Source organism: Paramacrobiotus metropolitanus, unplaced genomic scaffold (assembly GCF_019649055.1).
Source record: "Paramacrobiotus metropolitanus isolate TYO unplaced genomic scaffold, Prichtersi_v1.0 Parri_scaffold0000006, whole genome shotgun sequence".
NCBI classification, from domain to species: Eukaryota; Metazoa; Tardigrada; class Eutardigrada; order Parachela; family Macrobiotidae; genus Paramacrobiotus; species Paramacrobiotus metropolitanus.
In genome coordinates, this window is record NW_026570226.1 from 491,764 (window position 1) to 507,310 (window position 15,547).

The 15,547-nt window shown below is 42.0% G+C and overlaps 2 protein-coding genes across 2 annotated transcripts; one reads left to right on the top strand and one right to left on the bottom strand.

Moving 5' to 3' along the window:
- Nucleotides 1–4,839: 4,839 nt before the first annotated feature.
- On the bottom strand, nt 4,840–8,030 carry LOC129581868 (tubulin beta chain-like). The gene is made up of 7 exons (XM_055473145.1): nt 7,806–8,030; nt 7,539–7,647; nt 6,653–6,763; nt 6,305–6,549; nt 5,644–6,137; nt 5,388–5,530; nt 4,840–5,330 (listed from the first exon to the last, which is right to left on the bottom strand). The coding sequence occupies exons 1-7, from the start codon at nt 7,860–7,862 to the stop codon at nt 5,143–5,145; spliced, it is 1,347 nt and encodes a 448-aa protein (XP_055329120.1). The 5' UTR covers nt 7,863–8,030; the 3' UTR covers nt 4,840–5,142.
- A 1,775-nt stretch (nt 8,031–9,805) lies between these two features.
- On the top strand, nt 9,806–15,321 carry LOC129581686 (growth factor receptor-bound protein 7-like). Its single transcript, XM_055472897.1, has 11 exons — nt 9,806–9,818; nt 9,919–9,986; nt 10,060–10,419; nt 11,149–11,241; nt 11,835–11,969; nt 12,212–12,322; nt 12,443–12,529; nt 12,774–12,851; nt 13,480–13,608; nt 13,705–13,853; nt 14,576–15,321. Exons 1-11 carry the CDS (start codon nt 9,806–9,808, stop codon nt 14,823–14,825), a joined length of 1,473 nt encoding a protein of 490 aa, XP_055328872.1. The 3' UTR covers nt 14,826–15,321.
- The last annotated feature ends 226 nt before the right edge of the window (nt 15,322–15,547 follow it).

Genomic DNA, 15,547 nt, shown 5'->3' on the forward strand with positions numbered 1-15,547 from the left:
TACAGATTAAGTATATACAGTAATATATTGTAGCGATAGTATTTGTACGAACGATAAGACCGCCTAGTTATGATGAATCATTCCACCGCGGTATGAATTTGTCCACTTTACCGGCTAGTTTCCTTTCTCATGAATTTCTAGAATTCAGTCTTGTGCTCAGCTTGCTACAGCTTGCATCTACTTGATTGTTCCTCTTGCTGAAACCCTTGCTAACAACCTTGCTCCGTTTCTTGAACGCCTTGTCATTAAACATGCCTTGAGTTACGTTGTTGTGTTTGACCGCTTGGGATGAACTAGCGTCATCTCAATCGGAGCCACCTGTGTAATTGCGTTACATCTGTAAGAGCGTCCTCGGCCAGCATCGTTGCCGGCCGTGCCACCTTTCACACCAACAGCCGTTTAATCGTGGTAAAGGCTGATCGCCACCCCACTAGAACAGTAGCCAGATAGGCCACTGTTACATGGCGCTCCTGTAAAGAACCATTCCACCTGGACGCCTGCATATACCAGCAATTTCCATAATATCACCACTTCCCACACCAACCAGCGGAAGTCCCGGAACGGATCGCCGTTTCGTGAGTGTTTACTGTGTCCGTTGACGCAGTGAGATTTGCTTTTTTCGGTCTTGATACATTAATAACATCAAAGTTTTGTATTAATTTTCCGAACGCTAAATTAATTAATATCACTGTTCCTGTTACGATGCCATTTTATCAGAAAATCTTAAAACTGCGAATATAGAAAAATAATTTTTGCTGCATTATTTGTTCGCGCTTTGGCTAACCGTTATATTACCGTTGTTCACCCTGCGCCGCTGTGCCGCCGTGGTCTGGTTCGCGCCAAAACTTCCTTGTGTATCGTAAACACTGGTCTAGATGCTCTGAGAGCACAACATTAACTGTCATGGTCCACCAGTTCAATGGAATCTGAGGAAATAAATTTGCAGTCTCAGCTTGGTGAACTCACCAAGGCGCAGTTGCAGGACATCAGCAACAGTCTAAACGTGTACATTAATCGGAAAGTCTCTAGGTCAGGTTATGTTGATAAATTATCTTCCTACATGTTAAAGCACAACATTACTTTGCCGAACACTTGTATCAACAATGATAACACTGGAAAGATTAACGCGCTTTCCCTGTCGACATTACACGCAGCGTCAACGTCTGCTGTCCAGTCTTGGTCCTCTGCCCAACCGGCCCGCAGCCTTACACATGCACCGTCAAGGGAAAACAGTGGACAGAGCGCAGTGCGTGGGAATACAGCATGCACTCACATCAGCCACACAGAACCGGTGCTTCGACACGACAGACTGGAGCAACGTTATAAACAGGAAGAAACATTAATTACCTTTTCAGATGATGAGCCTTCCGATGAGTCACTCACTCAAACTGCTTTGCACAGCGCTCCAATAGCAACCGCACAGAGAGAGCATGCCGCGCACACAGCCGCGCAGCACGCCGCATCCGCTCATACCGATACAAACATTACTACTGTACAACTGCCGCTTGATATTAACCGCTTGGTACAAGTGCTCGCGTTACAGTCGCGTTACGGATATACTGCAAAAGATTTCAATATTAAAGTCTTTAATGATACTCCTGATTATATTATCACTGCGTCCTTTCAACAATTCGAAAGAGCTGCTGACGCAATTGGATGGAGTTCAGAAGATAGAATTTGTATCTTACCTACATACTTTGGTGATAAAGCACGTCTGTATTTTGAGCGCAGTTGGCCCACATGTTCGAAATTAAATTATGAAGAGTTGAAATGCAAATTAATTGACCGCTTTTTCCCTGAAGATTACTTAATAAAGAAACGCATTGAATTATCAAAAAAGGTGTTCAAGAAAGGGTCAAATATTGAGACATTTCTGATGGAGTTGGAAATTCTGTTTAACGAAATAGATCCTCAAATGTCTGATTCGCATAAACTTGTTGAACTTCACCGCGCATTTTACAATATGCCAGAATGCAGGAAATATCTTATAGTTTCTCGCGCAGTTACTTTCTCTGAAGCTCGTTCTGTACTTGAAAAAGTAGCTGCTGCCGACACCGCAGTAAACACTGCTGTACAGTCAGCTCAAACTGAAATTAAACTCTCCGACACTTGTAACCGTCACAGTGACAACAAGGGTACCGACGCCCAGCGACACCGTACTCGCCAGGAACATTATAATGCTTCAGATGACCATCGGTCATCCAGCCCGAGACGGCATCTTGTACGTGCTGATTCTTATCACCTCCGTAGAAATACTAATGGCAACCGGTCACCCAGTGAGCACCGCCGCTGCTCACGTTCCCCGAATTACCGTGCTCAGCGCCGTCCCTGCTCGCCCGACAGCGATTACAGCGCTGATAATCGCCGTACACATTACCGGGAACACCACAACCACACACTCGAGAGTGATCGTCGTTACACACATTATCGTGACCAGCACCGTAGTCCTTCGCCCAAACGTGACTACACAAAATACTGTAATCGAAAAAATTACAATGCGGAAAAGAGAATACATCCTAAATTTATTGACTTCGACAGCTACAGATTAAATAATGGAAAATTGTTTTGTCCTAAATGTCTGGATTTCTTCCATTCGTATGGAGAATGCACCAACTACAGCACCAATGACAAATATACCATACCGCGTATATGCCCTGATGACATTAAAGTTAATGTTCAAGGAGAATATGACGATTACATTAACTGCACGGTGGAACGCAAAGGAACTTCATTTCTATTTAGTAGGCAGTGGAAAAGAATGAACACCTACAGGAAAGGAGGAACGTACGGCTATGACTATGTACCTCCCGTGTTTTACAGTGTTACGGAAATTAATCTCTACAGCAGCCGCTCAGATAACCCGGCATCTCGCTGCAGAAAATTGTTAGCCGAACAAAAAGCAGAAATGAACAAACCTGATCTGTTAAAACCGCGGACACCGTACATCACAAAATTAAACCAAAATGTATCACATTCGACGAATTCAAGCGAATTATCGACTACAATCCCGCAGAAGGTGGAATTATGTGAGACATTACTGAGTGAAATTTTAACGGAACTGTTAACGCCTACATTACAACCGACAACCGAGACTAAAGCATCTTCGCAGTCAACACACACTTCCGTTCTGCAAGAAGTGCCAAAAATTAAATATTCGCCACCAACGATATTAAAAGAAAAATTAAAGGAAATGGTTTCCATAATACAAAGTATTCGCTTGTCTTCATTTTACCAGCGATTAATGAGACAAACGCATATTATTTTCCCAAACGCAACTGCACCGACATCGCACGAAACCTCCACTACTTCCCCACAGCACCGGATAAACGCGGAAAATTTCCGGATACCGTGAGGGACCCCTTCCCAATCCCGGACATATCCAGCGGAACCTGATTGTAGGATTCTTCCGATCGCCGGATGGATTCTCGTGGTAGTTCAACGTGAGGGACCACCACGCCGTACGTTAAGGATCATCCCGGACCATTGTGTTGTACAGCTTACTAATTCCTAACGCTTAATTTTCCTGTTTTCTTATGTAACTTTTGTTTTGTTGTCTTGATGAGACAGGTATATCTCATCGCTACCGTGAGGGATGTAGCGATAGTATTTGTACGAACGATAAGACCGCCTAGTTATGATGAATCATTCCACCGCGGTATGAATTTGTCCACTTTACCGGCTAGTTTCCTTTCTCATGAATTTCTAGAATTCAGTCTTGTGCTCAGCTTGCTACAGCTTGCATCTACTTGATTGTTCCTCTTGCTGAAACCCTTGCTAACAGTGATGTCCCGTTTGCAGTTTTTCATGTCCCGACCGCACTTTCACGATCAAAAACTTTCCCGCACCCGCTCCCGCACCCGAGCGCTCGGACCGTCCCGCAACCCGCTCCGATTCCCGATTTTCAATGAATCAATAATTTTAATAATTGTTACAAATCTATTACAAAATTTTTGTGACAAAGTTTCGTCGAAAAGTTTAATGGATACGCATTTTCTAGAAGACTAGACCTGCATGATAAATCTTACTTTTACTTTTCAAAAAAACTGAACTTGGCTCGTAATTATAACTTATACAATTGCCGTAAATATATTTTCTTTCGAAACCGACGTTTGCGTCACAGGAGCTACGGAGCTAGCCGCCGCTTATCAAATCGCTGTATCGCAACTGGATTCGCTTTGAATCAGAGACCCACCCTAAGACACCAACTTTCGCGCGAAGCTAGAAGCTGACGCACTTTTTGGCTGCGAAAATTGCTAGAAATTCTATAAAAAATTTTTTAATTCAAAGAAATCCCGTGTTTTCCCGAGTAGCGGGCGGGCGTACTAATCAGGCTATATTCCCGACCGCACCCGATCCGAGCAGAAAGCCTCCCGCACCGCTTTCCGAGCAAAAGCGGGTGCGGGATGCGGGAAATTCCCGTGATTTACCGAGCCCGTGAAAAAAACGGGACATCACTGCTTGCTAACAACCTTGCTCCGTTTCTTGAACGCCTTGTCATTAAACATGCCTTGAGTTACGTTGTTGTGTTTGACCGCTTGGGATGAACTAGCGTCATCTCAATCGGAGCCACCTGTGTAATTGCGTTACATCTGTAAGAGCGTCCTCGGCCAGCATCGTTGCCGGCCGTGCCACCTTTCACACCAACAGCCGTTTAATCGTGGTAAAGGCTGATCGCCACCCCACTAGAACAGTAGCCAGATAGGCCACTGTTACAATATTTCATTGGTTAAGTATTCTTTGAGTTTCGTGCTGTTGGAACTTGGACAGTGGCCGTTGTCGTCGATTTTATCAGTACCGCTAATTTTAAGTTCGTACTGATCGGCAATAACAAACGGAACCTTCACAAATTACCTATTTACTCAGATAAAAAGTCGACCAAATTACAGAATAATCCAGAAAAAGTCATTATGTTTCCACACAAACACACAATAAAAAAGGGTACACGATAACATACCGCTAAAACACACCGAATAAAAAGCGAACTTGTAAGTACAGTAAATTAACTTTGATGATCAAAGTGATCAAATGACGAATGATACATAAAGTGAGACAAGTGTTCATCTTGGAACTCAAGATCTCTGTCCATGTCAACCAGTCCAGTTGACATGGGCAAAGATCTAAGTTCCAAGATGCGCGTTTAATTTATGCGCCTTCAGTTTCTGGTTCAGCACGTTCCTCCTCAAACTCGCCCTCATCCTCGGCCGTCGCTTCTTGGTATTGCTGATACTCCGATACCAGATCATTCATGTTGGATTCGGCCTCGGTGAACTCCATTTCGTCCATACCTTCACCAGTGTACCAATGCAAGAAGGCTTTTCGGCGGAACATGGCTAGTTAAAAATATTCATTAGTAAATCATTATTCCACAAATTAGGCTGCATGCTTACCCGTAAACTGTTCGCCAATGCGTTTGAAAAGTTCCTGGATGGCGGTGCTGTTGCCAATAAATGTTCCAGACATCTTGAGCCCGCGGGGTGGAATATCGCACACGGCAGTCTTAACATTGTTAGGAATCCATTCAACGAAGAAGCTGAAAAAAATGCCATGCGTCAACGATACTGAGTAATCAAATTTCTTCGCTCGTAAAGGGTTAACAGGTCATTACACTACTTATATGCAGCGCTAATTCCTTATGTCACACACCTGCTGTTCTTATTCTGGATCTGCAGCATCTGATCATCAACTTCCTTCATACTCATCCTACCACGGAAGATGGCAGCAACCGTGAGATAGCGACCATGGCGTGGATCACAAGCCGCCATCATGTTCTTGGAGTCGAACATTTGTTGAGTCAACTCCGATACGGACAGGGAACGGTACTGCGCACTACCGCGGGCTGTCAGCGGGGCGAAGCCGGGCATAAAGAAATGCAGACGCGGGAAGGGCACCATGTTGACAGCCAATTTACGCAAATCAGCATTCAGCTGGCCGGGGAAACGCAGACAAGTGGTCACGCCGGACATCGTGGCCGACACCAGGTGGTTCAGATCGCCGTATGTCGGAGTGGTCAGCTTCAGTGTGCGGAAGCAGATGTCGTACAGCGCCTCGTTGTCAATGCAAAACGTCTCATCCGTGTTCTCAACCAACTGATGGACTGACAATGTCGCGTTATATGGTTCGACCACTGTGTCAGACACCTATTAAAAATAAATTAATCTGCTTAATTTTATAAATGAACTGAAATTGTTAAGAATTTAAGTACTGGCATTTGTATCGCACTACTCGGCATGCAGGCCGCTGATCACCATCACATCCCAAAGCTACAATAATAATTATCAACTACATCTTCTAGATCTGTACGTACCTTAGGCGATGGAACCACGCTGAACGTTGTCATGATGCGATCGGGATACTCCTCACGAATCTTGGAGATAAGCAGAGTACCCATGCCAGACCCAGTGCCGCCACCCAGTGAGTGAGTCAGCTGGAAACCTTGCAGACAATCGCAGCCTTCCGCTTCCTTGCGCACCACATCCAGCACAGAATCGACTAGTTCGGCACCCTCAGTATAATGTCCCTTAGCCCAGTTGTTACCAGCTCCGCTTTGACCTGTCATTAAACACGAAAATGCTTATGTAAGTAACTAGCAGATTATATCTGCGAGCTCCGCTTTAGGCTCCTGTCTGCTGTTTCAAACTTATCATATGCGTACCGTAGATAAAATTGTCCGGGCGGAAAAGCTGTCCGAATGGCGAGGAACGCACTGAGTCCATGGTTCCCGGCTCGAGGTCCACCAAAATCGCACGGGGAACATATTTGCCACCTGCCAATGAACGAAAATCATTAAACAACTTACAAGGTGACGAGAACATTAACCGCTAAGAATCTCAGCCGGCGCGATGAAAATAGTCGTGCCTACAAGGTCAATGACTCATGCTCTCTTAATCAATGCAGTAAATGCACACATCACCAACTATAAAACACAGCTCCCTGGTACCACTGAATTTGCTATTTTACTTCATGGCTGGGTTCTCAGCTTTGATGAATTCATCAAAAGTAGTAATGGTTTGACCATACTGTATCTTACAAGCTAAAACCTTTGTATATACACCAAATTTAGAATACTGGAAACAGCATAGTGACCGAAAAGGAACAACTTCCGTCTTGTGGAATTAAATAAGCACATGTACTTATAGATCTACAATTCGACTTCAAAAAACTTGGAAAGTTAATATTTATGGAATATGGTGTTTATGTCCGAATAAAAACTTAAATAAATAAAAGTCTGCAACAGCTAGAATAGCTTTTAAGCACTTGTATCTCCAGTCATATGTCATTCAGAATGTTACGTACATCCGCGCAATATGCCACTATCTAAGTCTGACGTGAGCAACGGACAAATTAACACAAAATGGCCGAACAGATCGATAAGATATCATAATTATATCCTTTTTTCTTTAAATCAAAACGATGCACCGCTGCCTGTATCAGCGCTTTGCGGTCATAATGCTGAAATCTGTGATGAATAAAATTATTTTACTCTGTCCTATGTAGGTTAACTACCACACAGCGCCAACTATTAGTACTGTACTACGTACCAGACGCCTCGTTGTAATACACGTTGATCCGCTCCAACTGCAGCGGCGAATCTCCAACGTAGTTTCCTGTTGGATCGATGCCATGTTCATCGGAAATGACTTCCCAAAACTACGAATAGGAAATCCAACATTTTTATAAGACATATATGAAGCATCAGCACTAGTCAGCCAATAGAATTCTGCTTTAATCGTCAAGGTCAATCCACCTCGGAAGTTAAGGCCTGCCACAAAGCACGTTAACGTTAAAAGCTGACTTATTTTGCGCACCTTAGATCCGATCTGGTTACCACACTGTCCCGCTTGAAGATGAACAATTTCTCTCATTTTGTCTTAGGAAGAATATTCACGACTGAGAAAATAAAATGTTTTGGCGCGACCTAAAAAGTAGTCCGTAACCGTTAGAAAAGATGCTAGCTGTCTTCGCGAGATTGCAACTGCTTCGAAGGAAAATATCAACGTCTGCGTGCCTGACTGGTCTACTACTGTAAAAGAGCGCATATTACACGAAATACTTAGTCAGCTCGGCTTTTGGCCGCTGCGCAAAGTGCTATCCACCCTCTTTGATGCGTCATTCATAAACAGAGGAGACCGACGGTAGTTTTCATTGGATGGAGCGGTCGGTTTTTCGTTTGTGTTCAATGGTTTCATTCATTTTTTCGTACAGTGCTCGTACGGAATGAGCACGTACATTATGGATGCCTAGACTGGCGACCGCGTGCGGGTGGACGTCATTCTGCTGTTAAGTTTCTAACTACTGTATTCTTATGTCCGTGTACCTTTTATACTGCGAGTCTGCGACATACCGAATTTGTAAAATAAGAAATTTTATTATTTTGTAAAGGCTTTTAACAACCGGCATCGCTTTTTATACGGTATTTTTGTACTTCTAGTCAAGTTTATAAAATTAAGTATAGACTTTGAATTTAAATTAATAATAGAATCTGAATCTGAATGTATTTTTTTTATTGGCGCGTTTAAGAATAAGATTTATATCCGAAAAAGCTTGCGTGAAATTCATAATTGTACCATCAATAAAGCAAAACTATTGTACAGTAAAATGCAACTGTAGATTAACAGATACCGGTATTCCCGTTACACGATTTGTATAGATATTTGGACATAGAGATCTTTAATTTACAATTTACTCGTATAATGCAATGCAACATAAAACAATACAGTAACGATAAGTACTGTTATAAACTATTGATGCAATACAGTGAACAGTTGAGTATTTCCGAATACTTTTATACTTATTCTCGTAAATCCGCAGGAATTGACTACTTATTAATTCTGTATTGAAGTACAGATACAAGTTGAAGTACATATGTACTTCTGTAGATTGTAGATAAAGTCTACCGTACAGATTATTACGTACAGATTATAGGTAATAATATTATTGCAGGGACTTCTATGCCAAAACTTCATCTGTATGTCTGTGTTCTATATAAATACTTTATTTATAGCTATTCCACAATGCTATACAGTATAAATTATTGTTCAAAGAAGCACAATATGTAATAACTTCACAGCTCACTTCTCTCATACCATGGGCCATGCTAATAATAATATGATTCTATGGCTATCATACTACCGCGCAGAAGACGCCATTGCATACTAACGTACACTACACTTGATTATTTGAGTAGCTCTGTATAATTATGTATGTCTACATGAATCACAAATCTGACTAAACTCACCAAAGCATCGATTGAAAATTATCGAAGTTCAACTTTTGCAAAGACAAATTTTAAGCCGCTATTTCAGCGACAAGTGTCGTGGAAAAACTTGTTCGGCAAGTGTGTTGTACACCGCTTTTACCCGCCCATCCTGATTCACCGGAAGAACGCACTATCAGGACGTGATTTGAACCTAACATGTCATCAGATTATTCGTAGGAAATTTTCGAAACCAGCTATCGCGCATTTCGCGTAAACGATGCCCATGTGCACTCCTTTTGAAAGTTAACATGAACCAAACTAACGTTTTGACTACTTATTGTTCCCAGCTATTTAGCGAGCGACTGCTCCAGATGAATTTCTACCGCAGCTGAATGAATACTCGTACATGCATTTGGATCTTTAATACTCAATGCATACGCTACCTCGGCTTCCTTATACTTAATTATATCTAATCAGATGCACTCTTCAGCCCTGCGAAGCAAAGACGATATTTTGTCTTTCTTTTGCAGTTTTGCTATCGATCTCGTGCATAATTCATATCACGTTTTCACTTTTCATTCGCAATTTTGCGAGGAGATACGGGTTGCCATGTGGACGTGTGGTCAGTTATTCCCGGTAGTACGTTGCCTCATGTGAAATCACGCGGTGAATTGGTCGGAACTATTGGTAATTGGTGATTTGGTGTTTAATATTGTACACAGACCAGTCATTTGCATCGCAAATTCTCCCGTTGCCTGCAAAACTGGAGCCATTACAGTCTGATCGAGTGGTACGTTTTAAGGCTATAAGCCTGTAACCTGCATAGCAAGTGCTTAACAAGTTTTTACTGTAATATATTGCAGGACTCGGACGACGATTTCGTTGTCGTGGACATTCCCCACAGACCGACCGAATCAGCTTCGCGATGCCTTGTAGAACTGTACACAGACTTTGATGGTCAGTCATATCGAACGGTGACCATCGATCGGACTACCAATGTCCTGCAAATCTTGCGTATTCTCTTATCGGATAATCACTGTGGCGATTGCACTAACTGGGTAATAATTGAGTGGAAACGGGCACTGTGTCTTTGGCGAATTGTAGAGGACCATGAGTGCATTGGACCTATACAAGACTCTTGGCGTCATGATGTGGATGGGGAATACAATCGTTTTGTTGTTAAGCAGGATTATTGCAAATATGAAGTATTTAGGAATCCAAAGGTAAGAGATAAACGCATTGCTTGTTACATCAACTTACACCACTGTGAGCAGTCCGTATGAAATATCTCCGGTACAAAAAATCGATATAAATTACCAATAAATCTTATTTCCTAACGGCATGTAGGGGATTTTCCTTTGGTTTTCAGTTATGATTTGTAACTGGACACGCATTAATAATCACCTTGTATCATTGTAACACGGCGCATTTCGAGGCTTGTTAACATCCATGAATTTTCACCGTAATTTGTTTGTTAGCCTCAGCGAGTGCCGAGAGGCTAGATAAGTGCTTGCCCGATAATTAATGGTCAGAAACTAATTTATTTTAAAAGATCTTTCGGCTGTCTTTTGTATGGTTTTTATAAAAATTGAAACGTTTTTCGTTGTCGTATATTTACATAGCTACTCCTGCATTTTTACACGTCGGCTACATTTTTGATTTGTTGTGGTGATGCTTTTGAAATTAAGCAAAATTACCATTATGCAACAATGATCTGAGTTACTGATTTACTACGCAAGTCATAAACGTAGTATGTGTATAGTGTATTTATATTTTGTTTTAATTGTTCTATATAATCAAACGGTTGATTATGCAGTCCGCTGTAGGCCTTAAGGAAATACCCGAAAGTAATTTCGCTTTGCCTACATATTGCATAACCGCTGCAAGAGCTGTTTCGACAGGACTTGACATGTGGGAAAATTGTTGCATGTTGTATTTTGTTGTCCTTGTAGCAATTCTTCCCTGCAGGCAGGATGGACATCTGCATGGATAAACTGGATATGTTGGCTACTGAACAGCCATCAGCGCAAAATGCCTTCTTGAGGGTAAGTTGGCAATCCCACTGAACACGAACCGTACGATACTACTTAAAATTCGTCTGAGCCTGTATAGCATCAGAAACTAATTTTCGCATCTGTAGAGTTTATTAGTTTTATTCGTTCTAAGGTATTAGTTTGACGGTATGTGACAAATATTATGCTTCACTGATTGTTTTCCGGATTAAAAATTTTAATTTTAACTTGATTTCGATACCGATAAGGTTTTTTTGCCGTGTTAATGGATGCTCTTGGGTACTTGTTTGCCGGTATTCGGGTTTGTGCAGTATGCCATGGATGGCGGTATAACGTGTAATAAGTTTTTTAGCAATCCTTTCTGAGGTGATTAACGTTATTACGTTGTACGCCATACGGATGTACTGCAGTCTGTATTCTGCAAGCAATGGCAATAACCCAGTGGTGGTTACTGCACCACGGTGATGCACTGCCCAGGAAGCGATACTTTACTGGAAATCGTTATGTATACTTATTGCACACCCTTTTTCTTTTTGTAACTTGACTCTTTATTACCAGCCGGTTTCTCAGGATAGAACGGTGCTTATGATAAACAGCATTAGCTAAATCAATACATCATCTCGCAGAATCTTTTATCGTCGACAAACTGGCTGCCAGATGTTGATGGATGGTTGAGCCTACGCGAAAAGAAAGCATGGAAAAAGCAGTTTTTCGTCCTTCGACCCTCTGGATTATATATGAGCGTAAAAGGCACGAGCAAGGTAAAAAAATATAATTGCCTGCGTACCTGAAGGTGGGAGTACAAAAACTGGTATAAGATTTCTGATTTCGCGCTGCATTCTTGCTACTTCGTGCTATAAAATAAATAAACTGTACATAGTACAATAAAGTGCGTGCATGATTCCATAAAATTTATAGCTCTACCAAAAGCGGTAATTCTCGTAGACTCGTATTTACGCCGTACCGCGTTACACCTATTATTCCCATTTTTCTTTGTGATTAGGATCCGAAAAATCTCGCTCTTCTCTGCTCCTTGGATGCTGTGCACATTTATTATACGGAAAATGGTCGGAAAACACTGGGTGCTGCTACCGATAGCGTTATCTGCGTGGCGGTAAGTGTTGTGAGTGCGGTGAATGAGTGATTTGTATGCAAATATCGGTTGCCGATAGAGGCGATAATGAGCCGACCCTGGAATGATTGCGCTATATGTAATGCCGATTTGTTGCTATAGAATTCTTCGGATGCCACATACAAGTACATTTGTTGCGAGGATGATGAGATGCGACGGAACTGGATCGTCGCACTGCGTTTGCAGAAGGTACACTGACGAAATACGTACTACAAAACGAAGAGTACAAGTGCCAGTGAAGAGTTTAACAGTTGCGCCGAGCCTGTTTCGAGTGCGGCAACTGAGGCGTATCCAGCTTTTTGACAAACGCGTATCCGAGCTATTGCTGTCAGTTGCAGACTTGTCGATCTGTTATTTTTGTTAGGATAAATAATTTTGGCTGGTCGACTGTGCACTTGGTTAGAGAATAATGTGGCGTATTGTGCGTTTGCAGTATGGCAAGCAGATGAAGGAGAATTATGAAGCGGCTAGTCGTGTCGACGAGCTACTGAATACCGCCGAGAATGTTAAGGTAGGTGATCAAGCAGTTATATTTATTGCACCTTTTTGTTCACTTTTCAGAAGTGCCTATTGTAAAACGTTTTGGCTGGCTAGACTCTGGAGCACTTAATTTAACAACGTCTTGACGAATTTGAATTTGCTGCTTTTGCATTAAATATTATCGCGCTGATTAATGACATTTTTGGAATAGTTAAGCCTTAGTTAGCGTAATATGCCTTTCAGTTGATCCTCTGGTTTGTGCCCTGTGATCTGATTAAGAACATCCGACAAACGTCGCTCTACGGCATAATCAGATTCGTGTTTCTGTAATAGGCGATGTAAGCTTTTAGTTTCAAAATCTGTTACGTAAATGTAATTCAATTTTAGGAGGATAGCCAATTTTTTTTAACGTATTATTACTTTGTACAGATATACTTTGTAAATATTTATTAATTATGTGAAGGTTTTTGTAAGCCAAAAACGCGTAGACCGATGTCAAATACGCAACACAGTTCGCTGAAAGGGTACAAATTTCACGCGCAACTTGATTCGAAAAGACTTCCTTTACTTACATCATTTAACCACCGCCATATTGCATAATGCGCTAAGCGACATCCCCATTACGACGAGAACATAAATTGGAATTTTGCTGACTACAGGAACTGGCACTCCAGGAAAAATGCAAATCTCTTGTCCCCATGGATTTCTCTGGCAACTGCGGTCGAGTCATTGTGGAAAATCAGCAGGAAGCCATTGCGGCCCTAATGACGGAACTGCAGACCTGGAAGGTAAAACGGCCGCCATACTTTGACTTGTTCTTTGTATTACGTGCCAGGTTGTGGTAATATGATCGCTTAATATATCGATTCATCCTTGTCGAACAGAAACGTCAGACGGGCCGCTGTCTGGACAGTTCAACTGCCATGTCCGCTTCCCATGCCTATCCTCTCCATCTTTCCCAGCCCTGGTATCATGGCGGTTTGACACGGGAGGAAGCTAATCGATTGCTCAGCAAGCAGGGAATGGTTGATGGGTAGGTTTTTGACAGTTGCAACGACTGACGATGGTAATTTGACGGCTGTTCAATTTGGCACATAATGCCGTGTCGATGATCCCTTCGGCTCAGTGTTCCCATTTTGCTGGTTGGTTATATGACCCCATTGGCAGCTGCAAGTTAACAGTCAGCGCCACTGTCGTCTCCCTTGAGGAAGTTGGAATTGCGATTTGATTATGGTGCTGCTGGGTTTGGGGGCGGCGATTAATTCAATCGAGGCGGAAATAGCAAAAAACTCAACGTCGGTGACGCATTGGCTCGCCAGGCTCGGTTGATTTCACATTTGCTTGTCGGCGAGAGGAAGAGGAAAAGTCAGTGATTGTCAGGCATGCTCGTGATTGTTAGTTGAGCAGCTGTGCGGCTTTTTGCAGCTTAAGGGTACGCCGGTGCGGCGAAGGGTGTGTCGTTGCAGAAAAGGTCAAGATGCCAAAGCAGAATGAGTGAACGAATTTTTATTTTGGCAAAACAAGGCAATATTTTATTAAGTGATCATCTGATCGTCTGGACTTTTATGTCGCAGACATAACAGTTTCCGTTTCAACGGTTACGTGCGTTGGAATATTGAAAACAGCGCCTTTATTATGCAACAGTTTGGAATTTCTAGTCGCTGATGGTGTCAGTTCTTAAATTCACCGTTAGCTTAATGCTTGAGCTGCATGCTAATGTAGTTTCACAAATATTTCACGGGGTTATTTTCGCAGGGTATTCCTTGTGAGGAAAAGCCGCAGCGAGCCACGTTGCTTCGTGCTGTCATTCACGTTTTCCGGCAAGACTAAGCACCATCAAATATACCCGATAAAGAATAATGACCAAATCTGTTTGACCTTGGACGAGGGCAAAACTAAATTTGCTGATTTGACCCAGTTGGTGGAATTTTATCAGCTGAATATTGGGATTTTGCCCACAAAATTAACATATCCGTTGAAGATATCGGAAAGTCCGAGACGGTGATATCTACGTGTATTCGACTACATATGCAAAAGCCTTACTAGCTGACTATGCTGCGCTGCACTTCCCGTCCTGCTCCATGTTTTTTCAAGCCAAGGGTCTCTTTTTTTTACTGTCTTAATTTATTGCATATTTTATTGTTGTTGACCGAGCCGTATATGTACACGCTGTAAAAGCTGTTTGACGGCTGATAATTTATGACTCGTTAAATTTTTTTACGGTTTTAAAAATTAATTATTCTTGTGGTGATGCTGTTCCTGGGCCTTAGTTCGCACATTTCTGTAATCTTGGTAACGCAAATGTGGCTTTAAGTGTTAATTCACAGTTGTTTTCCTGGTGTACGCTGGTAGCTGGTTCAGTTGTTTGAACTCTGACGACCGAAGGGTTTATATGGGAAAGTTGGGTTTTTGAAGTTATTATACACAACGTGTAATAGTTATGTACAATACAAGTACTGATGTGGTCCGCTATTAAACCGCAGGCTCCGTGTGTTTTGCAGTTTATAACTTGAAGTCTTAGGTGACTATGTTTCTTATTAAAATGAATAATTTAGAGCTGGCTCGACAAATTATTTAAAATCGATAGCTCTGCGAAAAGATGCACTTTGGTATTCGGTCTTGTGTTTCTCGAATTATTCCTCGAAGAAATATAAATATAACTTTACGGAGACATTTAAACTACAAAGACTTGAATTATACCGTACATGCAGTACACAGATTCAATGT